The 27,050-nt window shown below is 42.4% G+C and overlaps 1 protein-coding gene across 6 annotated transcripts in view; it reads left to right on the top strand.

Moving 5' to 3' along the window:
* Positions 1-27,050, top strand: part of SHROOM2 (shroom family member 2) — a 359,555-nt gene that overhangs the window by 295,044 nt on the left and 37,461 nt on the right. For all 6 annotated transcript variants that reach the window (XM_029604364.1, XM_029604363.1, XM_029604365.1 and 3 more), the window contains one exon: positions 390-499. In XM_029604364.1, coding sequence (XP_029460224.1) covers positions 390-499 — 110 coding nt within the window. The remainder of the gene's footprint in view (positions 1-389; positions 500-27,050) is intronic.

Genomic DNA, 27,050 nt, shown 5'->3' with positions numbered 1-27,050 from the left:
TGATGCGATTTCTCTGGCTGCTCTCTCACGGGGGTGCTTCCTAAAACCTGCCTGCCCCAGATTTTTGCGCTCTAGCGTGCGCTGCAGCTCTTCACCTACCATGCCCCGGTGTACTGGGAGGGCTTTGCTTTTCTTCCCAGTACAAACGTTACCGAATTCGCAAGCGCTGCGTTTTCCCCCCTGCCCGCGGCTGGCAGGAGAAGCGAGCTGGCAATCACATGGTGCGCTGGGCTCCTCGCCTCCCAGCCTAGCCCACGCGATAAGACGCAGCGCATTATCAGCCTCATGTACGTTCAGGCAAACCCAGCTCCCAAATAAAGAGTTCCCCCCTCAGCGGAGACTTCTGATGACGGCCGTGTCTGAGCTTGCTGTGCAACCTTTTGCTGCAGGATGACTCTGCCGGGGCGAGGAGGCGGAGGCGAGCCGAGGACGGGAGGGAAGAGCAGCAGGACGCGCTCGCTGAAAACGGCAGCCCCGAGGCGGGGAGCTCCCCTCTGAGGTGAGGTGCATGGTCTGCGTTTGCGAGGGAAACTTGAAGAGGCTGGCATTGCTTAAATAGATAAAGGAGAGGTTCCGAGTGCTCCTTCCCTTTGCAGAAATGTTACCGTGTGTGTGTGTGTGTATTAAAATGTCCTGGGTGATGATGTGTCTGTCTGTCTGTGTGTGTGTGTGTGTGATGATGATGATGATGCTATTTGGTCAAGAAAATGCAAGGTCGATGTTTGAAGTTGGTGTGAGTGATGCAATTCATTGCAGTTTAAGGGCAGATGGAGGTTTATGTGTGAGTGCAGCAAAACTGCGATCTGATTTTAGTGTCCCCATTCATTTTTCGGGGGAGGAGGGGGGGTCTGAGAGAAAATGTATGGTTTTCCCCCCTCCCTATCAAAATGATGTGGGAAATAATCACAACAGCATATTGGAAAAACAAAACAAAACGATATTCCTTTAAGGATGACATTGCTGAACACAGTGGAAATGAATTTCAAGTGGTCATCTGTTCGGGTTTTTCTTTTTTTTTCCCTCTTTGCCGTTGGAAGCTTGGAAGCAAGAGGTGCATTATAAGTAATGTCTTTATTCCTATCCCCTTCAATTTATAGCATCATATAAGGCATGAAAACGGCTTCCTTGAAATCACTGCACCCTGTCTAAGTCAGATTAACCCTGTGTTAAAGGCTTTTCTTTTTGCTTGTGGGGGGGGGGTTCCCCCTAAAAAATTTTTTTTTTAAAAAATCAGTTAGTTCATTATACTCTTGTATCCAGGAGGGGGTATGCACATTTTAGAGAACAAAGAAACAGAAGAGAAAGCAGCCATTGATTGCCAGCACTGGTGCAGAGAGCACACTGTCAGCTCCATAGATCAAGGCATATTCTACTTCAGCAGCTACTGTAGCTTCACGGGACCATGAAAAATAAATAAATCGGCAGATAATGTAGGGGGGGGGGGAGGAGGAGGAGATGGGAGAGGGAACATCGAACATCGCTGATCCTGTGTTAGAGATTGTGTAGGTGGGCATCTCTAGCCGTAATGCTCAGTGGCAGCGAGCTGTACCGACCCTGGGTAGCAAGTACCAGGATGTAGAGAAGAAACCTACGCCAGCATTCTAGCAGTCCTGGCTGGCTGCAGAATCTGTATTTAACCACATGGCTGGATTCTTGCTGTAATCGCTTCTTTATTTATTTTATTATGGGCTGCCTGTTTCACATGCAGTTGTGTCATTTGGGCTTTGCAGTGCATCACAGTATATTTTCTGCTGAATATTTATTGTTAATGGTTGAGGGGGGGGGGGTTCTTTTTATTTGTGATGACAATGTGCTTACATATATTGCCTGTGTAAGAAATCCTGGCTGTTCAGAGAGTTTTCATTCCTTGGGTTGTCTGTGCATCATGCAGGTAGAAAACAATTAATCCTCTGCTCTTAGTTCTTATAGCAGTAGTGTACCAGAATTTCATTTGTTGAAATGGTATTTGTTTTTTTTATCTTCCTCCCCTCTAAACAATGTCAATTAAAAAAAAATAATAATTTGCCATGATGTGTTGTGGCAACTAAAAACATCCCATCTAAGGGAAGAGAAATGCTATTTTGCTAAATAATTCTCATAATTGTCGAGGAAGACGTATTACTGCAGCGTCTTTAGTAGAGTTAGAATGACCTGATTTTGCAGTATGAATACAAATGTGTGATTTCCTCGCCTGTGGTTAAATCTTCAATAGCTTAGGTCAAGAATTGCAATAAAATCACCAGTCGTTACTGTTTTGACTTCAGTTCAAGATAGCTTTGCTTTATCGTTCTCTTCCCTTGACGATTCTGCTGTAGGTACAAATGTGATTTTTTTTATTTGTTCATGAATGTTAACGCACATTTTGAGTTTAGCCTTTCCCAACTGGCTAAAGTTGGGTGGGAAAACAACTTCTCCATGATACATGGAGAGTGGTGGGGCATTGTTGAGACAACCAGTGCTAGTACTGCCAGAGGGATTCAGCTTTCCACTTCATTCCCTCCTCAGCCGTGGCCATTATACATGATGGGCTAATTGGGCTGGTAATTCCCCTGCACAGGGATAGGCTGGAGGGCAGGCCTTGTTCAGATGTGCCAGGAGATCATGTTGCACAAGGGATCTACAGCGTGCACGCGCATTTTGCCAGTGGATATTAAGACATGTTTGATACCCTTTTTTTTTTTTTTTTTTTTGCAGTTAATGTTTTCCAAAAGAGATGTGTCCCATGATAGGATAATTCAGGGCAGGAAGAGGCTGAGGGAAATGTTTAATTGCACTCAAGATCTGAATCTGACTTCTTTGGGTTAGAGGTGGTGTAATGTAAAATTCCCAGTGGTAGGATTTTTTTTAGATGGTTTGTTTCCAGCCATCCTTTTGCTTTCCACCCATGCCTAATTTAAATTGAATAATTCCGTCATGACCATTGTCAAGATAGCACAACTTTTTAGTATTCAAAAGAAACATCCAAAACGAGTGACAGATAAAATCCTTGATCCTTATCTTGTCTGCCCATTTTTCAGAGCTACTGCAATACCACAGACCCTTTTTGAGGCCATATAATTTGTTCCGTAAATTCAGCAGGATATATTTGTTATTAAAGCTATTTGGCTACATATAGCCAGATAATTTAAAAACCTAAGTGGCAATCCCTCATCTAATATAAAAGTAGCCATATTGGGCTTGCATCCCCCACTCCACATCTCTAAATCTGATGAAGCCATTGCCCCCCCCCCCCCCCCCCCGGATAATCCCCTTCTTCGTAGAGCACTTGGTCATGGAAGCGTAAACTACACCAAGTTTATGCTTCCGAGCAGGTATAAAGTTATCCGGCTAACTTATGTGTGAAATTTAGCTAAGTTAGCCAGATAACTTGATTTCTCCTTGGAATACCCCAGTAATTCCCCCTTTCTTTCTGGCTAAATTATAGCCGGATCAGGGCCTGAATATGCCAGTTGTGCCATTTAGATGGATAATTTTTTAATATGGACCTCCGCGTGACTGTCCCCATGCCATTAAGAATTCTGGTAACATTTTTCCCCACCACCACCTAGGCCAGTGATGGAAAACTCCAGTCCACAAACAGGCCAGGTTTCCAAGATATCCACAGTGAATACGCACGAGAGAGATTTGCATGTGCTGCCTCCATGGTATGCAAATCTGTCTCATGCATGTTCATTGTGGATATCCTGGAAACCTGGCCTGTTTGTGGTACTCGAGGATTGGAGTTTGCCATCACTGGCCTAGGCTGAGAGGTTTTCATTAACCACCCTTTCTGTGAAGAAATAGTTTGCATTAGTCATGAGCCTCTCCCCTCATCCTGCCTCTCATTGGTCCAGATGTACTTTTCCTATAGACACAAAAGGGGGAAACCCTTTATAATGTTTGTTTCTAAGCATTTGATGACCCAAGGCAGATTACATAAAATAACAATGGACTGGGGTAAAAGCAGCCATCCTTTCTGACATAGTGCTTGTTGGTGATCTTACAGGTGTTGATTTATGGAAATCAGAGAAGGTGTAATTTCCGTGTGACCCATTAATGACACAAAACTATTCAAAGTTATTAAAATAGTTGATTGCGAGGAATTGCAGAAGGAACTTGGCAAACTGGCTAAAAGACAGGAAACAGAGAATAGGATTAAACGGAGAATTTTCTCAGTGGAAGGGAGTGGGCAGTGGAGTGCCTTAGGGATCTGTTTTGGGACCCATACTTTTCAATATATTTATAAATGATCTGGAAAGAAATACGACGAGTGAGATAATCAAATTTGCAGATGATACAAAATTGTTCAGAGTAGTTAAATCACAAGCAGATTGTGATAAATTGCAGGAAGACCTTGTGAGAGTGGAAAATTGGGCATCAAAATGGCAGATGAAATTTAGTGGATAAGTGCAAGGTGATGCATATAGGGAAAAATAACCCATGCTATAGTTACACAATGTTAGGTTCCATATTAGGTGCTACAACCCAAGAAAGAGATCTAGGCGTCATAGTGGATAACACATTGAAATCGTCGGTTCAGTGTGCTGCAGCAGTCAAAAAAGCAAACAGAATGTTGGGAATTATTAGAAGGGAAATGGTGAATAAAATGGAAAATGTCATAATACCTCTGTATCGCTCCATGGTGAGACCGCACCTTGAATACTGTGAAGGTACAGAGAAGGGCTACCAAAATGATAAGGGGAATGGAACAGCTCCCCTATGAGGAAAGACTAAAGGGGTTAGGACTTTTCAGCTTGGAGAAGAGACAGCTGAGGGGGGATATGATAGAGGTGTTTAAAATCATGAGAGGTCTAGAACGGGTAAATGTGAATTGGTTATTTACTCTTTCGGATAATAGAAAGACTAGGGGGCACTCCATGAAATTAGCATGTGGCACATTTAAAACTAATCGGAGAAAGTTCTTTTTTACTCAACGCACAATTAAACTCTGAAATTTGTTGCCAGAGGATGTGGTTAGTGCAGTTAGTATAGCTGTGTTTAAAAAAAGATTGGATAAGTTCTTGGAGGAGAAGTCCATTACCTGCTATTAATTAAGTTGACTTAGAAAATAGCCACTGCTATTACTAGCAAGGGTAACATGGAATAGACTTAGTTTTTGGGTACTTGCCAGGTTCTTATGGCCTGGATTGGCCACTGTTGGAAACAGGATGCTGGGCTTGATGGGCCCTTGGTCTGACCCAGTATGGCATGTTCTTATGTTCTTCTTATGTTCTTAAGACTAGGAAATTAGGCATCTAAATGGCAGATGAAATTTTGTGTGGACAAGTGCAAAGTTAAGCATATAGGGAAAAGTGATCCCAACTACAGGTACACAGTGCTGGGTACTGTATTAGAAATTACCATCTAGAAAAATGACCTCTGAGTCCTTGTGGGCAATACGTTGAAATCCTCTGCTCGTGGTCAAAAAAGCAAATAGAATATTAGGAATTATATGGAGAATAAAACAGAAAATATCATAATATCTCTATCAATCCATAATGGTGACCTCATCTTGACTGTCACGTGTAGCTCTGGTCACCCCATCTCAAAAAAGACACAGTGGAGCTAGGAAAAGTACAGAGGAAGAAATTAAAAATGATTAGAGATGGAACGACTCCCCTGTTGCTACACAGGTCTAGGGCTTGTCAGCTTGAAAAAGAAAAGGTTACATGGTAGAAGCTCATGAGAAGATATTTTTGGTTGCAGGCCCAGTTCTTTGGAACTCTCTTCCGGCATGTCTTCATGCTATCAAATACCCTAAATTGTTCAACTTCAGGCATACGTTTTGAACTGGCAGAGTAAGTTGGTTAATTAGTCTGGGTGCCACATAATGTTAACAACTTGTGCATAGAGAGGATAGAGAGTTGGACCCATAGGATAAAGAAATGATTAGTGTATTGTAGATCAAATGTAACAGTGCTTGCACCAGTCCTGTTGAGGTCAGTTTTTTACTTTTGTATTTTGATTTATAAGTGTTTTTGTTATGGATGTTTCTGGTGTAACCCAAACCACTGGGTAATACGTTTTTAGCAATAGTAATAAACTAAAACTCATTAGTAGGATGGAATAGGTAAATAGGGGAGGGTTATTTATTACTCTTTTTCACGTAGATAAGCAGCTGAATTAGCCATGCTGTCTGGGACGTCCCTCCCGTCCTGTAGTTGTGTGTGCCTGCTTGGCACCTCCCTCTCCCCTGTGAAGAGTCTGCTCAGTCCGTTTTTTTTTCCGCGAGCCTAACAGCCGCGGAGCTCTCGGTCTCCTCGAGTGATTTCCCCACAGGAAAAATTAATTACTAAAAAAAGTGTTTAAAACAGCCTGTTAGATAGTTAGGACTAACTACCTGAAGAATTTCATCAAAATTCTCTCCAATATGCCTCATCCAGGTTTTAAATTCTGTGAATGCGGAAAGATAATGTCTGTCACAGACACATGTTTCTTGTTACTTGTGCTTGGGGCCCCAGCACAACCAATCCTCCTGTGCTGCCTGCGGACGGATGTTCACTAGGGCACAGCGTCAAAGAGCCACGAAGATAGAAAATTTAAGGAGGGCTGCTTCGGAGTCTTACGCCCTTTCAGATGACTCCACAAGGTCTTGTCCTGCACCCCCTCATGCATCGAGGGAATCGGACAGACTGCAAGTGGCTTCGGAGGGCACTTCAGCGTCAATAGCGTCGTCTAAAAAGAAATCATCGGCGCACGGAGCAGGTGGCACATCTTCAGTGCCGAGAAAAACAGCTAAGTCGACCTGTGTCGGTGCATCGACCGGCACCCATGCAACCGGTGCACCCAATGCAGCTGAAGCATCCGGCGCGTCTGGAGCATTCAGTGCAACCGGCACAGCCGACACACCTGGCGCTGCCGGCGCATCCAGTGCTCACAAAAAGGTTCCTTCACGTTCCACACCGAAGCATCGACGCATTTCTGACTATTATCATCAGCCATCGACTCAGGACCCATAAAGATCCAAAGAAGCACATATCTGGACATAAAAATCATAGGGAACCTTCCCCTCTCCTCATTGTAGATGAGGATCCATCAGCTTCACCTTCTGCTGCCTCTTCCATATCGGAACCGGAAGAGCCTTTGCACAAAAAACCACGCAAAGATCCTCTACCCAGAGATGAATCGGCGAAACACAGACATCCTTCATCCGCAATAATTCCTCCGTCTGCACCATCCCAAGGGGCTTTAGCATCACAGGCAATGTCGCAGATATCACTAATTCTGGAAAAATTTCTATCCACAGTTACGGATCAAGATCCCCCGGCATCAGAACCTGTTCCTCCAGCACCACTGTCCCCTGCTCAGGGTTCCACTCATGCTCCTGCTTCAACATTACTGGCTCTGTCTTCACAAGTTGGCTCTCCGATAACTTCATCTCCTGGGTCTTCTACTGGTTATCCATCCGACCCTCCTGAGGACAAGCCAGAACCAGTATCACCACCGGAAGACTTCACCTACTCCAAGTTTTTAGAAAGGGTAGGTCAAGTACTTAATATTAAGACAAAATTGCCGGACCCTAGAGCGGACGTTCTAGGCCTCCTAAAGGTGTTCGACACTTCAGTGGAACCGGTAGCATTTCTATCGCATGATGTACTGGACACCTTGATGAAGCTCCACTGACTGGACCCTCGACATCCAAGAAGTTGGAACTTAAATACCAGATGAGACAATCGCAGTACTACACGCTTGTCCAACTACCTCACGCATCTGTCATGGTAGAATCTGCTGTACAGAAAGCGTATGTCCAGGCTGCATTCCTACACCCTGCCTGGTCGTGACCCCAAATACCTCGACGACTTTGCAAAAAAGGCGTATCAGTCTGGTATGATGAACGCAAAGATTCAACAACAACAATTTGCGATTACGCAGTATTTGTTTCAATGACTGCAAGACTTAAAACACAAGATTCAGGACAATTCACTGGACCAACCCCTTCCCACAGAATTCCACTACATAGAAGAGGGTTTACACCATTTAATACGCACAGTCTACAAAGGTTTCGAGACTTCAGTGAAGTCAACAGCAAACGCCATAGCAGCCAGACGGATAGCGTCACTTAGAGCCAGCACAATAAGAGAGGATGTTCATGAAAAATTAGCTAACCTTCCTTGCCATCCTGACAATTTATTTGCTGACCATTTCAAGGACACTGTTGCTCAATTAAAAGAGCAGAAACTGGCCGTTCAGTCTCTTGCAACTCCATCATCTTCCTCCTATGGCAGAGAATATTATTCTGGATACCGGAAACCTCAATTTCAGTGCCATCCCTTCCAGCCTTACCCTCCTTCTAGACCGGCTTATTATTCATCATCTCGCCCTCGGACATCTCAAGCTCCAACTTCTAGGTAGCATCAGAGAACACAGAGGCCTAAACCTCCGCAGGAGCAAAATCCGCCTAAACCTGCACAAGGTTTTTAGAACAACACATACACTGCTACCAGCAACAGTCGGGGGCAGGCTCCTACATTTCTTGCCTGCATGGAAAAGTATCACCACTGACCTCTGGGTTCTAAAGATAGAGGGTTATTTTTTAAACTTCACCACCCTTCCGGTCATTCCACATCTAGTGCCCAACAGGGAATATCACATCCATACCCATCAAATGCACCTGGAAATCAACAACCTCCTAAAGCAACAGTGCATTGTCGAACTACCAGTGTCTCACCATCACACAGGTCATTATTCACCATACTTCCTCATGCCAAAGAGATCAGGATGATTCCGTCCGATCTTGGATCTCCGGGAACTCAACAAACACCTTACGATGGAGAAATTCAAGATAACATCACTCAAAACATACTACCCTTCATACAACCCGGAGATTGGATGTCCTCCATAGATCTCAAGAATGCCTATTCCCACATACCAATGCACAAGGCTTCCTGGCAGTACCTTTGCTTCACAGCAATGAATTGGCATTTTCAATACAAAGTTCTTCCCTTCGGCCTCTCTTCAGCTCCCAGAGTATTCTTGAAATGTCTAGCGGTAGCAGTGGCTCACCTACGTCGCCAGAGAATACTGATTTTTCCCTATCTGGACGATTGGATTTTAGTAGCACCCAACCCTTCTATTCTGCACTCGAATCTTATCACAACCATTCAATGTTTGGACACATTGGGTCTACTAATCAATTACGAAAAGTCCAGTCTCCAACCCACGCAAGCGTTGCAGTTCATTGGAGCCCACATCGACACCTTAAAGGACAGAGCATTCCCTCCCGAACAAAGAGCTATAACTCTCAGAACTTTAGCTCAAATGATGAAACACTTACCCCCAGCTCCAGCTCGACAAGTGTTGAAACTTCATTGCAGCAATGTGCCCTAGATCTATGTGGTCCCCCACACATGACTACACATGAGGCGCCTTCAGTGGGGACTGAAAGCTCAATGGAAACAGTTCTCCGACCGCCTCTCTGTCCCTGTCTCCATTACAAACAGCATGAAATGAGATATAAACTGGTGGCTATCGGAAACTCCCCTCACAATAGGTGCTCCCCTATGTCCATCGATGCATCAAATCGTACTTACCACAGATGCTTCCACGAAAGGATGGGGAGCCCCCCTGTCTCACCTTCAAACTCAAGGCCTCTGGTCTACCTGGGAGAGTATGCAACAGATAAACCTTTTGGAACTCAGAGCAATTCAAAACGCTCTCAGAGCCTTTCAACACCATCTCAAGGGAAAAATAGTAATGATCCACACAGACAACCAAGTGGCAATGTTCCATATAAACAAAGAAGGAGGGTCAGGTTCTTGGACTCTATGCAAGGAAGCAGTATCCATCCTAGAATGGGCAACCAGCAATTCCATGATACTTCAGGCCACTTACCTGACAGGGATAGACAACAACAGGGCAGACAAGTTAAACAGAATATTTCATCCCCATGAATGGGAACTAAAACAGTCGATAGCTCTTCAGCTCTTCCAAACTTGGGGATGGCCTCATATCGATCTTTTCGCCATGGAGCAGAACCAGAAAATTCAAACATTCTGCTCTCTGTTCCCATCTCCTCATCACATAACACAAGATGCGTTTCTCATAAGCTGGTCGGAAGGCTTACTATACGCCTTTCCACACATACCTCATGCACAGTTCAGAAATGCATAAGGGATTCAGCAGATCTCATCTTAATAGCTCCAGCGTGGCCAAGACAACCATGGTACGCATACCTCCTTCACAGTGAAGGACCAAATTCCACTGGGAAACAGCCCTCGCCTCCTAACTCAGGACAGGGGCACCCTTCTGCTCCCACTCCACTCCTCTCTCAACCTCACAGCGTGGAGATTGACATGACACTATTTCAAAACCTAAACCTCTCTCCTCATCTAGAAGACATCCTGATTTCTTCAAGAAAACCTTCCACCAGGTTAAACTACAAGAGAAAATGGCTATCCTATGCAACTTGTTCAACTATTAACATAGTTGCTGGGCATGTGAATGGATCTAACTTGCTAACCTATCTCCACAGTCTCTTCTAAAGAGGACTGGCAACAGCTTCACTCAGAGTTCACCTCGGCACCATCTCAGCTTATCATTCCTTACACAATGACGCACCAAACTCTATTCATCCGCTTATCTCCAGATTCATGAAAGGAGTACTGTGACTACGCCCACCGGTAAGAAAACCACCTGTACCATGGGATTTAAACCTAGTTCTGGAATAACTTATGCTACCACCTTTTGAACCACTGGATACCTGTCACCCCAGATACCTGGCGTGGAAGGTATTTTTTCTGGTAGCGCTCACCTCGGCTAGAAGGATCCATGAACTACAAGCTCTAGTCCATTATTCCCCCTACCTGGTTTTCTACCACGACATAGTGGTTCTACGTCCACATCCTACTTTCCTTCCAAAAGTGGTTTTGGCTTTCCACCTCAACCAATGCATAACTACCAACTTTCCACCCTCGTCTTCATACAGATGAGGCCCAATGCAGACTACATCCATTAGATTGCAAACGAGAGCTGGCATACTAAAAACATAGTATGGCCTCTGATTCCAGACCTTCTCAACTTTTCCTCTCCTTTAATCCGAACACACCAGGCTTCCCAGTATCCAAAAGAACTTTGTCATCCTGGATCACAAATTGTATCCAATTCTGCTACCAATGACATTCACAACAGCTTACCACTTCATCAAAAGCTCACCAAGTCAGAGTGGTAGCAGCTTCCATTGCCCACTTACATGATGTACCCATATTGGACATTTGCAAAGCTGCAACTTGGTCATCACTTCATACCTTTACTACTCATTACTGTTTGGACAAGCTTGCTTCGACAGATGGGTCCATGGGCAAACAGATTTTAACAGCGGGCACTTCCTAAATATTTCAGGTCAACGAGGACTGTCCGCAACATTTCGGCAACTTGAGCACACAGTCAATAAGACACTTAACAACCATTACAGGAAAGTTGCTAGCTGAGGACTCCCAGACAGCATGGATAATTCAGCTGCTTATCTACATGAAAAGAGCAAGTTTGCTTACCGTAGTTTTCCGTAGATAGCAGATGAATTAGCCATCCTGACCCTCCCACCTCCCCAGACAGTCTTGTACTATCTACTTGCTTTATCATGGACTGAGGAGACTCTTCACAGGGGAGGGGGAGGGGGAGGTGCCAAGCAGGCACACACTACAGCAAGGCTTAAGACTTTCTTTGAGAGCTCCGCCACCTACAGGACGGGAGGGACATCCCAGACAGCATGGCTAATTCATCTGCTATCTACGGAAAACACTGTTTACGGTAAGCAAACTTGCTCTTCGTAGAATACTAAAAGAGTAACGCCATGAAACTAACAGCCAGCAGATGTAAAGCAGATTCTTGAAAGTGTTTTTTCACTTAGCCCTCAATCGAGCTGTGGAATCTGTTGCCAGAGGATGTGATCCAAGTGCTAGCACAGCATAGGTGTAAAAGCGGTTTGGACGTTTTTTTTTTTAGAGGAAAAGTTCATAAACAATTATTAGCTAGGTAGACTTGGGAAAGCCATCACTTCACCCTCAGAGTGAGAAACAAGGAACAGATCTAATTTTGGGGCCCTGGCATATACTTATGACCTGAACTGGCCACTTGAAGAGAGAATGCCGGGCTTGATAAACCTTGCTCTGACCCAGCATGGAGTACCTTTTGTGCCAAAAAATGCCTTGAAGTGTTTTCTCCTCTTTTCTATTTAGTTCCTTAAGTGTTACCACCTAGGGCTTATGGTACCCATCCTGCAACTTTGTTACAGCCTTTCTCTGGTTTGCCTCTACTGCGCAGATGTCTCTCCGGAGATATGGCATCCAAAACCAAGCACTGTAATCCAGGTGAGGTCTCACCAGTGTTTGTAAAGAGGGATTACCATGGTTACATTGCTCCCTGACACCCAGCATCTCTTTGGCTTTCCCCACTGTCTTGTCTTCGAGTGTGGTCGCTTCATTTAGTTATGATCACACTTGTATCCCTCTCCTATTGGGGGGGAGTTGTCAATACTTTGTCCCACCACCCTCCCAATAATGTACAAGAGCCTTGGGTTTCTATGCCCCAAATTTGACTCCATTCTTTTTCATTAAATCTTTGCTTCCATGCTTTTGACCACGCCTCAATTTTTTTTCAGTCGCATCTCATTTTTAGGCATTCTTCATGTCCGCCCCTCTGTTTGCGACCCAGTATCCCCCACCAAAACCATGGCACCTACATTGCTGTGATTGCATTCAATAGCAGTAGTGTTGGACTGGCACATCCTAAACTTTCAGAAGGGTGGGTGCTTTTAAGTCAGTGCAGGAAGCCTGAACAGTTACCACTGGAGGAGATATGGATTTGGAGCGACAGACTAGTGCTAAAAGCCACATCACCAACATTACGGCGGCAGGGGCCCTACAGCATGGGATGGGACTTTCTGTGCTGGAAGGGAAGGGCTGCAGGAAAATATGCAGTGAGAACAGACACAGAGGTACTGGGAGTCTTAAAGGGAATGGACTAACAGTGGTAAGGACTAGAAGAACGCTACTGCCACACACACACACACTCTGAGTGGACCTTCTCTTGGTAAGTCTTCCCCTACCATATCAATCCTGTTGCCTGTCCTGGTGTCAAGTCCAAAAAGGTGTCTTTCCTTCTAGTTGCTGTGTCATATCACTTATGGAAGCAAGAGCACTTGAATATAACGGGCACTAGAATTGCTGTTTCCTCAGAGTGAACCCTCTTCACCATCATCTCTGTTGCCTATTTCTCAATCAATTTCTAACCATTTTTTACACTTTGGAGTCCAGTGCCCAGGCTGGTCAGCTTGTTTCAGGCTCATGTATGAAACAGTGTCAAAAGCCTTACTGAAATCCAAGCTCATAACATTCAAGGCTCTCTCTTGAACTAATACCCTGATTTTAAAAGTAAAAAAAAAAAACAAAACCAAAAAAACAGTTGGATACCCTTAATGTTTCCATGCTGCCTTCCATCTCGTACGCTGATGATTTCAAGCAGTTTGCTCTTCTTTTCTTTGGTAGTGGTCCTATTGAAGTCGGGCCGTTTGGCCTGTGTTTTCTTGCATCATCCCTGTCACCTGTCATATGGGAGTGAATACATCCCCCCCCCCCCCATTCCTCTAGATCCATTCCTGTCTCTTGTAAGAGATTAAACCGAGGCTGCTAGCATGCGTCACATAGTTGGTCAGCTCCATGCAGCCCAATTACTTCTAGCTGCTTGACAAAATGAGTGGCCAAACCAGAACAGAGAATGTCTGGGTGGAACTAGCAAAGCAGCAAGGCCAGATGGGATACCATTAAAGAAGTTTACTGTGTAATCCCAGAAATCCCGAAGAAGGGATGAGATTGTATTATTTGTGATTTTATGAGTTCTTTCCTTTAACCATAAGAACTTTTTTGAAACATGATGTGAACCAAACTTATTATCATTAGATCAATGCGTTTCAGCTGCGCACACTGTGAATAAAACTGGCTGTGGTTTTCAAATATGTTTATAAGAAAAACTGAATTGTTTAAGCATCAAGTAAGCCATTTTGAGTGCCAAATCAGACAGTATGCCTACAAATGTTTTTTGCAGAATAAGAAAAACATCCAGGAATTGTATAAACTGAATTTTCTTAGGTTTGCCTCTGAAAAGAGTAAGAAAATACCTCTAAGCAGCTTATATATTCATATTTGCACATGTACAAACACAACAATGTAGATATGTGCCTGAAGTACAGGGTGCTAGAAAATTTCATCCTCCTTTCCCTCCACACCCTGCAATATGTTGTTTTTCAACATTATTGTATACCCACAGACCTCTGATACTTTAGTTAGTAAATTTGAAGCATTCTGCACATCTGTCTAAGACATGTCGGCTCACATTTCCGGGTGCTTGGACCTGCATGCAAGTCAGAGAAAGATTTATAACTCTTGTTGACGTGTTGATACATCAGCCAGACAAGCTGTTACTGAGACATCTGGCTGTCAGATATGTACATGAGTAAGTTTTGTCGATGTCGGGTCTGCCACAGATTTGAAATTAATGACTGGGGAATCTGGTAACAAAGAGAGAACCTAGCAATGTTGCCAAAAAACCCTTGCGTGATTAGCCAATATAAATATGACAGCAGATAAGAACTGAAGGGCTCATCTCATCTGCCCAGTTTCATTCCTGGTGCAATGCTGTAGACCTCAGGTAATTTTGACTTTCTTTTTGCTTCACAACTAGTGATCCTCTGTGCTTACCTCACGCTTTCCTGAATTTGGTTAATGTTTGTCTTTCTCACCTCCATTGAGGAGTCATTCCGTGCACGTACCACCCTTTCAATGAAGAAATAGTTTCTGATGTTGCTCTGAGACCCCCTGGCAGCTTCCTCCTATGGCCTCTTGTTCTAGAGCATTCTTTGCTCTGAAAAAGGTTTGCTGCTTGTACATTTATACCTTTGAAGTATTTGAATGCCTCTATCATATCCTATTCTCTAGGATATACATATTGAGGTCTTTAAGTCTCACCTCATATGGCTTTTAGTGCAGAAAGGCAGTTGAGTAGCCTTTATCTGGAACACCTCTGCCCTGTCTATATCCTTTCATAGGTGCATAGGTTAAATAAAATAATTATTTAGACTGCAAACAGAAAATCTTGGAGAAACTTTGCCCCTCTGTGTTCTATTTAAATGTACCTTATAAAGCAAGAATGTCAAAAATCTTATAAACAGAAATATGATTTATATATTATGTTATTTTCCAGATGTTACTTAGTTCCCAAGGGGGGGATCATAACACTTTTTTAAGCAGCACTATAATTTTAAAAGGTTAATGTCTCATGTAATTGTGAATCAGTAGGGCAAGACAGGAAATACTCAGTCACCCAACTTGCAAATCTTGGTCTGCCAGGCAAGTAGATAAATGACCTTGCTATAAGCTACCACCTTCTTTAGAAAAGCTAAGCTGTATTCGATGGGGAGTGAAGGGCTGATGTCCACGGAGCAGGAGAGAGACCTAGGGGTGATTGTTTCGCTGACTTCAGATCATTAGACACTATGTGACAAGGCGATAGCTAAAGCTAGAAGAATGCTGGGCTGCATAGAGAGAGGAATATCGAGTAAGAAAAGAGAAGTGATTATCCCCTTGTACAGGTCCTTGGTGAGGCCTCACCTGGAGTACTGCGTTCAGTTCTGAAGACCATATCTATGAAGGGACAGAGACAGGATGGAGGCTGTCCAGAGAAGGGTGACCAAAAAGGTGGAGGGTCTTCATCGAATGTCTTATGAGGAGAGATTGAAGAATCTAAATATGTACACCCTGGAGGAAAGGAGGAGCAGAGGTGATATGATACAGACTTTCAGATACTTGAAAGGTTTTAATGATCCAAAGACAACGACAAACCTTTTCGGTCGGGGAAAATAATCAGCAGAACCAGGGGTCACGATTTAAAACTCCAGGGAGGAAGATTCAGAACCAATATCATGAAGTATTTCTTCACGGAGAGGGTGGTGGATGCCTGGAATGCCCTTCCGGAGGAAGTGTTGAAGACCAGAACTGCGAAGGACTTCAAAGGGGCATGGGATAAACACTGTGGATCCATAAAATCTAGAGGATGTGTATGAAGAGTGGGTGGCTTGCGGGAATGATGGCTACTACCAGAGATAATACCCTTATTCAATAAACATACACAGGTAATGCGACTCCAACATTGCTCTAAGCTTCAACGGCAAGAGGTAATGTGGGAAAAAAAACGGATTTTCATTCACAAAAAAGCAGGGAGTAGCTTGCTTGTTACAGCAGATACTACTCCAAATCAAATAAGCCTGATACTTCACTTTCAGTGCATATCCAGCATAGCTCTCTGTTTAAACGGCAGGGATACTTCATGCATATCCAGCACAGCTCTCTGCTTCAACGGCAGGGGAGAAAGTCTGATACTTCACTTTCAATGCATATTACTCTCTGCTTCAAAGGCAGGGGAGAAAGTCTTATACTTCACTTTCAATGCATATTACTCTCTGCTTCAACGGCAAGGGAGAAAGTCTGATACTTCACTTTCAATGCATATCCAGCATAGCTATCTGCTTCACTGGCAGGGGGAATGAAGAAAAGTGGATTTATATACAGACAACAACCAACAAGGATTGAATTACATAGTCGGGGTAAACAAGCATGCAGCTTGCTTATTGCGGCGGTTACTATCCCTAACTAATTAAGCTAGATATTTCACTTAGATGCAGTTCCAACACTGCTCTCTACATTAATGGGGGGGGGGGGAAGGGAAACAGAACCAAAAGGTTACTAAGGGCAAAGAGTAACAGATAAGTATGAGGGGAAAAAAAAAGAGTGTGAAAGCTTGCTGGGCAGACTGGATGGGCCGTTGGTCTTCTTCTGCCGTCATTTCTATGTTTCTATGTTTAAACCCATAAACAACAACAAAATAAAAAAGCAGAAAAAAGAAAAAGCTAGACAGAAAACCAAAGTAAATATGTAAAAGTAGATTTTAAGAGGAGCGCGAGCATCCATGTGTATGCAGTTCCCGGTGCGTAACCCCCCCGATCTTACGCATGCGCGCAGGCCTTTTAAAATTTACTCAATAATCAGCATAATTCAGCTCTGGGGGAATATGTTCTCTTTTCTTTTTTTGTCCAGAGTGTCCAAGTTTCAAAGGAAGCCGTAATCTGTATTTTTCTCTTCAGTACCCTAGGATGGTATGCATCCTAGGGTACTGAAGGAACTGAAAAATGAAATTTCTGATCTATTCGTTAAAATTTGTAACCTATCATTAAAATCATCCATTGTACCTGAAGACTGGAGGGTGGCCAATGTAACCCCAATATTTACAAAAGGCTCCAGGGGCGATTGGGGAAACTATAGACCAGTGAGCCTGACTTCAGTGCCAGGAAAAATAGTGGAAACTATTCTCAAGATCAAAATCGTGGCGCATATAGAAAGACATGGTTTAATGGAACACATGCAACAAGGATTTACCCAAGGGAAGTCTTGCCTAACAAATCTTCATTTTTTTGAAGGGGGTTAAAAAACATGTGGATAAAGGTGAACCAGTAGATGCAGTGTATTTGGATTTTCAGAAGGCGTCTGACAAAGTCCCTCATGAGAGGCTTCTAAGAAAACTAAAAAGTCATGGGATAGGAGGCGATGTCCTTTCGTGGATTACAAACTGGTTAAAAGACAGGAAACAGAGAGTAGGATTAAATGGTCAATTTTCTCAGTGGAAAAGGGTAAACAGTGGAGTGCCTCAGGGATCTGTACTTGGACCGATGCTTTTCAATATATATAGAAATGATCTGGAAAGGAATACGATGAGTGAGGTTATCAAATTTGCGGATGATACAAAATTATTCAGAGTAGTTAAATCACAAGCGGATTATGATACATTACAGGAGGACCTTGCAAGACTGGAAGATTGGGCATCCAAATGGCAGATGGAATTTAATGTGGACAAGTGCAAGGTGTTGCATATAGGGAAAAATAACCCTTGCTGTAGTTACATGATGTTAGGTTCCATATTAGGAGCTACCACCCAGGAAAAAGATCTAGGCATCATAGCAGATACTTAAAATCGTCGGCTCAGTGTGCTGCAGCAGTCAAAAAAGCAAACAGAATGTTAGGAATTATTAGGAAGGGAATGGTTAATAAAACGGAAAATGTCATAATGCCTCTATATCGCTCCGTGGTGAGACCGCACCTGGAATACTGTATACAATTCTTGTCACCGCATCTCAAAAAAGATATAGTTGCGATGGAGAAGGTACAGAGAACGGCAACAAAAATAATAAAGGGGATGGAACAGCTCCCCTATGAGGAAAGGCTGAAGAGGTTAGGGCTGTTCAGCTTGGAGAAGAGACGGCTGAGGGGGGATATGATAGAGGTCTTTAAGATCATGAGAGGTCTTGAACGAGTAGATGTGACTCGGTTATTTACACTTTCGAATAATAGAAGGACTAGGGGGCATTCCATGAAGTTAGCAAGTAGCACATTTAAGACTAATCGGAGAAAATTCTTTTTCACTCAGCGCACAATAAAGCTCTGGAATTTGTTGCCAGAGGATGTGGTTAGTGTAGTTAGTGTAGCTGGTTCAAAAAAGGTTTGGATAAGTTCTTGGAGGAGAAGTACATTAACTGCTATTAATCAAGTTGACTTAGGGAATTGCCACTGCTGTTAATTGCATCAGTAGCACGGGATCTTCTTAGTGTTTGGGTAATTGCCAGGTTCTTGTGGCCTGGTTTGGCCTCTGTTGGAAACAGGATGCTGGGCTTGATGGACCCTTGGTCTGACCCAGCATGGCAATTTCTTATGTTCTTAACATTTGAGCTTCCTCGCAAGTTTAGTCTGTTTTTCCAATTGCATCAGTGGAACTGTAAAAATGTACTTTGAAAGAAAAATAAAGGAACAAAAAGTGAAGAGCTGCCTTCTGATATTTTCATCTTATTTTGCACCCATGCCCCATCTCCTTCTACTTCTTCCTTCTCTCTTAGGATTGTTTCCCCCATACCCTTATCCCTCACATTGGAGGGCCATGGTCTGCATTTGGTTAGTCTGTTCTTAATTTTGATTGAAAATCGTCCTCTCTGCCACACACCCGCCATCCCCTTGTATTGCCAAAAAATAATGTCCTCCTATCCAGTGGCACTTTTATTGTTGCATCCACTCCGGTGACATGTTTTAGTTGTAGAACATAGACTCCTGGGGATGGAGTATTATTTACATATTAGGAAAAAGCGAGATTAATCAGAAGCTTAACCTCCTTACTAAACAGAGGGGCCATGCAGCCTCTTGTGGAATGAACAGTCCAGTAAAAAATGTTCATTAGACTTAAACATGACTCTTTCACTCTGTTTATTTGTATTCTCCTTTTCAAGTACTTTTGAAGTAGAATTCCACCAATCACTTGGGAGTTAAGGTTTAAACAAAAGAATGTAAAACAAGTTTTGAAAATTGGGAAATTATTCTCAGTGTCAAATGTATTTATTTATGAATTCTTTTAGACCACTAAATCAGATAGTAGAACTGATCAGAGTGTTATACATTATTAAAGCACAATATAAAACAAAACAGAATAAAAATGCAATAAAAACTACAATAAAATAATCAACATAATGAAATGGAATCGTAGTACCAGTCAAAAATAACTTCCCCTGCCTATGATACAAACAACCAAGCTTTTGCCTTTTTTCAAAAATTTGGAAACAAATTATTTCATTTCATTTCTTGTGGAGCTGCATTCCAAAGTTCTGGATCTATTATGGCAAACATCCTTCTCCAATAGCTATTTTATATATCTCCTGCCTTGGTGGTACTTGGCATAAGGCAGTTAAAGTAGAGGGGGCCTGATGGAGCAGTCTTGGAGTCCAGGTCTAAAGTGATGGTTGGGGGGGACCATATAGGATATGAGTAAAAGTTGATGGGTGAGGGCACCTTAAATCTATCCCATATTACCCGCTGCTCCTGTTTCAGTTCAATCAGAACCAAAGTTGGAATCTGACAACTTGGAGCCTTCATTTGCAACTGCACAAGGATTTTTTGCTGTTTTATATTCCTTTTCAACTTACTTTAGCCCTCACTGCAGTGACAGTCCTTCACGGGGCTCCTTCCAGAACTATAAATCCAACCACTAGGTATCACCCTTGAGTGATGACCATTACTCTCTCTTCCCCTTGCCCCTCCTGGGGTCTGCAAACACTGCCTCTGTAACATCTCTAGCTCTTCTGTCCCAAGATACAGAAGGACCTGAGTGGGGAAGTGAATCCAGGTCCTTCCACGTGGCAATGCACACACTACCACTGAGCCACTGGGCTGGCTCTGGGAAGGGGGGAGGGGGGGGCAGCCAGTTCCTTCTGCTCTTTTGGGCTTCCTGCTCAGTTAGAACCTGGGCTAACATCTGGTACCATGAGCCTTCATTCACAACTATGCGGTGATTGTTTCCACCCCATTTCCCATTTTATATCCCCTCCCAAATTGCTTTAGTTGACAGTCCTCCACCAGAGGCCATGCATTAAAGCGTCTTCTGGAAGTCTTCAGTCATTAGCCTTAACCCCATCCATGAGATAGCGCCATTGCGCAATGACCAGTCTTGTTCTTTTTTTAAACCTGCTTGGTGGGAACTCTTGAAATGTTCAGACCAGTGAAATAAACTTCAGTGCAAAACATATCCTGATACTTACTTTAATTCATTGTTGATTTTTACATTTTTATTTTTTTATTTAAAAAAAAAAATAATTATAACCCGCACGTTTCAATGCAGTTCACGGCAGTATTTACTAGGATTTTCTTTCTCCCCACAATACATTCAGTAGGGTAAATGATCAAAAGGGGATGCGAGAGTCCAAAGACATTTATTTGGCTTTTTGTTTTAATATGCAGCAGTGAGTGGGGATATGTCCTAACCATTCCAATTTTGCTTGTTCTCCAAATTTGAGTGTGAATTGTGTTCGTCCAACCCTGCTGGGAAAAGCCACAAAACCAGATCACATTTAAAAGCAGCATGGAAGAATTAGTAATACTTATTGATTTTTTTTCACGTATGATTGACTTTTTTTTCTTTGCATTTTTGTATTTCTTTTTGACGAGAGTTTATATAGCCCTGCATCAGGAAGCATGAGTGTAAATATTCATTTAGTTTAGATGTGGTCATGAGCTGCTTTTAGCAGCATTTGTGCTTGTAGTTCTGGAAAACAGAAGGCAGCATCTTTTTAAATTAAAATATTTGAAAAGATTGTTTTCTGGGTAGATGTATAGCTTGCTGCACCCTCTTCTCTGCATCTGTATGCTTTACTGTTATACAGTGCAAAATAGATCATTTTAGCGAGCTGTTTGATCTCCACCCCACCCCTGTACCCCTCCTTGCCCCTGAAGGCTGAGTGCTTGTACATCTCTGTTCAGACAAGAGATCACCTCTCCCATCTAAACATCGAGTTACTATAAGAACTGCAGAATGTGGTTTGTGCAGGCAGGCAGAGGATGAGTCCATAGTCAAGTATATGGGAAACACTGATTCTTCCATCCAAGACAGAAGCAAACCTTGCACATAAGCAAGTGTCAACCGAAGAAGGTGCAAGAATACACTTAGGCAATCCACCGTATTTCAAATACAGGTATTCTTTAATGAAAAAGTCTTTCACTCAATGTAATTGGCAACTCCACAAAGCTTGCAAGCAATGTTTATATGAGTCCCCCGACACGGGTCCGTGTTTCGCTTTGTCGCTGCATCTGGAGGGACCACAAATATATATTTCAATCTTTCAAACCAATCCGAGTTGCTGCAACTTTGGAGGGACTCATCAGAAAATGTGATAGTTTTGAAAATGTGTTTGGTTGACTTGATCCTTCGTTTGTAATTGAGATATTTCTGTGAAAATGCACTAAAAACAAATAAATGATAATTTAGTTGCAGATTAGAGGTTTCACTGAAGTCTAACTAAGGCAAGTGGATCTTACTGAAGAATAAAAGAGGCAAAACTGATTAGATTAAAGGTCTTTCAAGCCCTTTGCCAACACACTCCCCAATACCCGCCTTCTCTACCACTTTTAACATTGTTTGTGTACGTGTTAGTGGTTTTACACTGTTCATAGATGCTTTAACTATTATTCTGAGTAGTAGCTATATAATGGATTGCCTCAGAAAACTTTTAATATGTATTTCTGGAATGAAGTACTTTAAAAATATAAGGTATGACTGTAATTCCTCATTTAGTTAATATGCTGCAAGCTGTCAGCTGCACTGGTAACTAATGACTACCTTTATAGGTAACGGGAAGGGGGAAACAGTCATCAGCTAGGATAATGACCAGTTACAAGAGGACTTTCTACTGTGTGGAACCATGTGTAATGATGCAGAGCCCCATTATGTAAAATTATATAACCAAAGATTAAGTGTAGTGTAGCTTAGTTGAAGTAGAATATTTTTATCCATAATCTTGAAAGGACTGGTTTCCTTCTCAGTTTTTTATCCCATAACAGGAGGAGGCCCCAAGCCTTTGTAAGTCATATAATTTTGTGGTGCCTCGCAGCTGTGCCTAGTAACCCTGAAGGCATTGCCCTAACACAGTGTGACGGACAGAACCAGCCAAGGCAATAGAACATAAAGTATACAAATGCACGCCTGTAACAAGTCAGGCTCCATCTGTGGCTTGAAGCATTGGGATTCATTACTCAGCTGGTTACGTTTGACCATCTGGGACAGCATATTCAAAGCATGTTTAGCACTAGATAGCTGGATAAGTAGGACTTAGTTGGCTATCTAGCAGCTGCTGAATATCTGCTGAATAGCTGGACAAGTTGTGGGCAGGCAATGGGCGTCTCAGGGCAGTACTCCTTAACAGGATAAGTTATCCGGCTAAGTAGCAATATCCAGCCTTAGATGGATAACTTATTTGGCTAAGTTAGACCTGCGCAATAACAGGTCTAAACTTCGATGGATAAGGCTTATCCATCTAAGTAGCGATTTGTCCAGGGATATTCAACAGCATAGCTGTGCTGCTGAATATCCCATCTGAGTTAGCTGGATATGACTGTCCAGCTAACTTAGCTGAACGGCTAGGCAGTTTCAAGACATTTGGACATATAGTTGAGAGAGCAGTAGTTCCGGTCCTTGTCCCTTTTGTTTGGAATTTGTGCAGAAGCCAAGAAAAAATTGCAAAGCAAAGTAGAAAATTAAATTCTGTATACTGTGTATTGTAAAATTAAGCTGATCAAATTTTGAGGTGTCAACATAACCATCGAGACAGGTGGACTGTAGCCTATGTTGTGGAATTTTTCTTGTTCTTCCTAAGGGAGCATCTTCTTGTGCTTCAGGTCTTCTGTGACCCTAATTTGGATCCTCATTCACCATTTCAGAGCCTCTATGCCCTAACATTAGAGTTATAGAGACTGGTGTTTTGAGCCAAAGATTAATTCCAACAAGGACATGATATTCCTGAATTATTCTCAGGCTTTTAGTAAAGAACCAGTAAATTGCAAACGTGAAAAATTTCCACGTTTTCAAGAAAAGCATGGGAAATAATTTCGCAGCCTCTGTGAGATGTTTTCATAGATTTCCAGTGGCCCAGGTAACAAATGACTTCCTATGACCAAGTATGTAAGGCACTAAAATAATTCTTTGCCTATCTCTAAAAAAAAAAAAAAAAAAAAAAAAGAATAAAAAGTGAAAATCTTCTGCAAAGCAAAAGCTATGGAGAAATGTAATATTTCTAGTGTTCCCACTCATTGTAAAGACTTTTGTGAACATGTAGAGATCCTTATGTTTAGAGCATGTCACTTTTCACCATTCCCGTGCATCAGGTTGGGGAATTGTATTTAAAGCCTAACCCCCATCTGATTCTTACATGGAATTGACTTTGTAATCTTGGGCTCTCCGTTACCTCAGATTTGGATTGTAAGCCCTCTGGGACAGGAAAATAACTTCTGTACCTGAAATGTAACTTGCCTTGAGCTCAGATTTGGAAAAGTGAGTACTGATAATTAAATCCAAATCCTCTATTTATTAGAAAATGTGAGATATAGTATATGTATTTATCAGGTTTCATCAAAAAATATCATTCGGATTTGAATTGAATTTTTAGTTTTAATTACTTGCCTTTTCCAAATCTCAGATCAAGGCAAGTTCCAATCCAGGTAACTAAAAATGCTAGGAATCGAGTGGCACCTTATAGATGGTGCATCTGATGAAGAGGATTTGAAAGCTCATGCTTTAATAAATGGGTTAGGCTATAAGATGCCACTCAATTCCTGTCATTTTTGGTACACCAAACGGTGTCCGTTTAAAAATTCAGGTAACTGCAGTTAATATCCCTGCCCAAGAAGCCTTACAATCGAGGGGGTTAGTGACTTGGTCAAGAGCACAAAGAACAGGATTGTAACCCTGCCTCCCCTGGTTCTCAGCCTTCTGCTCTAATCATTAGGCTACTGCTCAATTTAAATAGCATGAAAAAATGTTTTTACTGTATCTCTAAGAGGAATATGAATTCCTCTCCCCCCCACACACTCTAACTCGGCACACTGCAGCAGGTGTCATGTGCCTAAGCAGTTCATCCAGAATCCCCCTTTCTGTCTAAGGTGAGCATGAGTAACAAAACCACCTCCTTGACCCAGATGTTTAACATGCCTTGTTCCAGCCTACAGTCGGTACTTGGAATTTATCAACTCCAGCTGTTGATTAGAGACTCCTGTCATGGGGAGGAGTTGGGAGAGGGGATGGGTGGCTGTTCATTACAGTAAATTGTTGTAACCGTGCAGTCGCCTGGCAAGTATTTAACCTTCTCTCACAATTTGCAGGTCGATGCCTTGTGGGTTCCCTTGGAATTTGCAGCTTTCTCTCTTTTCTTCCTCCTCCTTTCCGAGCTGTAAGATTAGATCTCTTGGTGATAGCATGGGAACAGCATGCCCTGCATGAAAGCTAACCCACCGCTTATGTAAAGCAGAAGACTTGAGTATGGTCACATGTGGTGTTTAGTATTTGTGTGGGGCCTTATTTGCCAACATTTTAGAGAACGTTTGCAAAAAAACATGCCCCCCCCCCCCCCCGCACTTCCTGCACTGTATACATGCTAAGCAATTATTACTTCTGTTTTGTTTTAGTAAAATACATTTTGTGTGTTGTAATGACATTTCAAGTGTAGAAAGTAGAATGAAAATGGTACCAGGGATGCTTTAAATGTCACTCTGCTTGTGCCCAGTGGCTGAGTTCCCCTTCCCATCCTCTGGCCTGATTTGCACGCCCTACTCCGCATACTGTTTGCAGTTTGCTGCAGTGCATGATATCTCTCTGTTTTGCCCTTATTTTCTTGTGGTAGCTCTGTGTCCCTCAGCTGATAAAGCTGAACTTTTACATATAAAGTCTTCATAAATGTTGTCGAGCAGTGAAAGGGAAGAGAGGGAGAGCAAAAAAGTTGATAGAAAAGAGCAACAGGCCAAAGTCAGAAGTATGAAGAAAAAAAAAGAAAAGTATCAATGAAAAGACAATAAAATACTAATAAAGGGGAAGAGGAAACAAGGGAAAGGGGGAAAAAAAAAGCCAGCCAAAAAGAACGTCAGGAACAAAATGTGTTAAACCATTTACGGTTTTGACTTGAATCTACATAAAATTCTTCATGTGTAAAAGTGGTTGGTGTACAAAATGTTTTTAAAATAAAATATTAATTATATATTTATACACACACATATACCCCTGATAGGATTTTTTTACCTCTTCATATATAACTCTGCATATTGTTACTGCATCAGGCACCACTTCAGTCTAAATAAACTTTTCCTGGCACTCTGTTTTGATACAGTGTTTGCCGTTTTGGATTTTCCATTTATATTCTTTAAGAGGTGGTCGCTGAAAGCTTGTTTTTATGTAATTGAAACCCTGGCTGAATTAACAGAAATCTCAGAATTAAGCCAGAAAAGTGCTTATGTTTGTGAGGACTGGGATGCAGGTGATGGCACTTTCTTCCAGCTTTCTGCTGATCATGCTTGCGTGGTTCTGTTCTACCAGGCTCATGAAGGTGAAGGGGCAGGGGGAGATGATATTTTGGAATGAGGAAGAATAAGGTGCTTCTTTCAGACTTGGAGTAAACTTTAGGAGGACGAATCTGTGTTTGCTGTGAGGCCCCCCTATAATATGGAGCTCCTAGGAAGCATAAAGAAGGTTAAAGTCTTCCAAAAGTGCAGCCTCTAATGTAAGGCAAAATCTTAATTCATGTCTGCTTTCTATTGCATCTTCAGTCTGCTCAGCAGAGCTTTTTTTTTTTTTTTTTTTTAAAGATTAGTAACTGCCACTTCATGAAGGTTACACCTCATGCCATCTGTTAAAGGTAGTTACTACCATTCCATGCAGCTTACCCCATTTAACACAGGTTACTCCTTTTCTTCATTTCTATTCTTTAGCAATTTTGAATCCTCTGTGTTTGTCTCATGCCCTTTTGAAATCCATGACCATTCTTGTCTTCACTACGTCTTCCAGGCATCTTTCTGCCTTTCCATAAAGAATTTCCGGATGTTGTTTGAGTCTACCTTTTTGGAGCTTCATATTATATCCCTAGCTCTATATCGCAATGACAGAGAGGAGCACCCGGGAGGCGGTGTAGCTTTTTATGTCCGGGATGGCATAGAGTCCAAAGGGATAAACATCGTGCATTGGACTAAATGCACAATCAAATCTTTATGGGTAGAAATCCCTTGTGTGTTGGGTAAGACTATAGTTACTGTCCAGCTGGTCAAGATGGTGAGATGGACAGTGAAATGCAAAGAGAAATTAGGAAAGCTAACCAAATTGGTAGTGCGGTAATAATGGGAGATTTCAATTACCCCAATATTGACTGGGTAAATGTATCATCGGGACATGCTAGAAAGCAAAAGTTCCTGGAAGAAATAAATGACAGTTTCATGGAGCAATTGGTTAAGGAACCAACGAGAGGGAGCAATTTTAGATCTAATTCTCAGTGGAGCACAGTATTTGGTAAGCGAGGTAACAGTGGTGGGGCCGCTTGGCAATAGTGATCATAATATGATCAAATTTGAATTAATGACGAAGCAAATCCATGGCTCTCATGCTAAACTTTCGAAAGGGAAACTTTGATAAAATGAGAAAAATAGAAAAAAACTGAAAGGAGCAGCTACAAAGGTAAAAAGTGTGCAAGA

The sequence above is a fragment of the Rhinatrema bivittatum genome, chromosome 5 (genome assembly GCF_901001135.1).
Source record: "Rhinatrema bivittatum chromosome 5, aRhiBiv1.1, whole genome shotgun sequence".
Classification (NCBI taxonomy): Eukaryota; Metazoa; Chordata; class Amphibia; order Gymnophiona; family Rhinatrematidae; genus Rhinatrema; species Rhinatrema bivittatum.
This window is presented reverse-complemented; position numbering and strand designations above follow the sequence as displayed.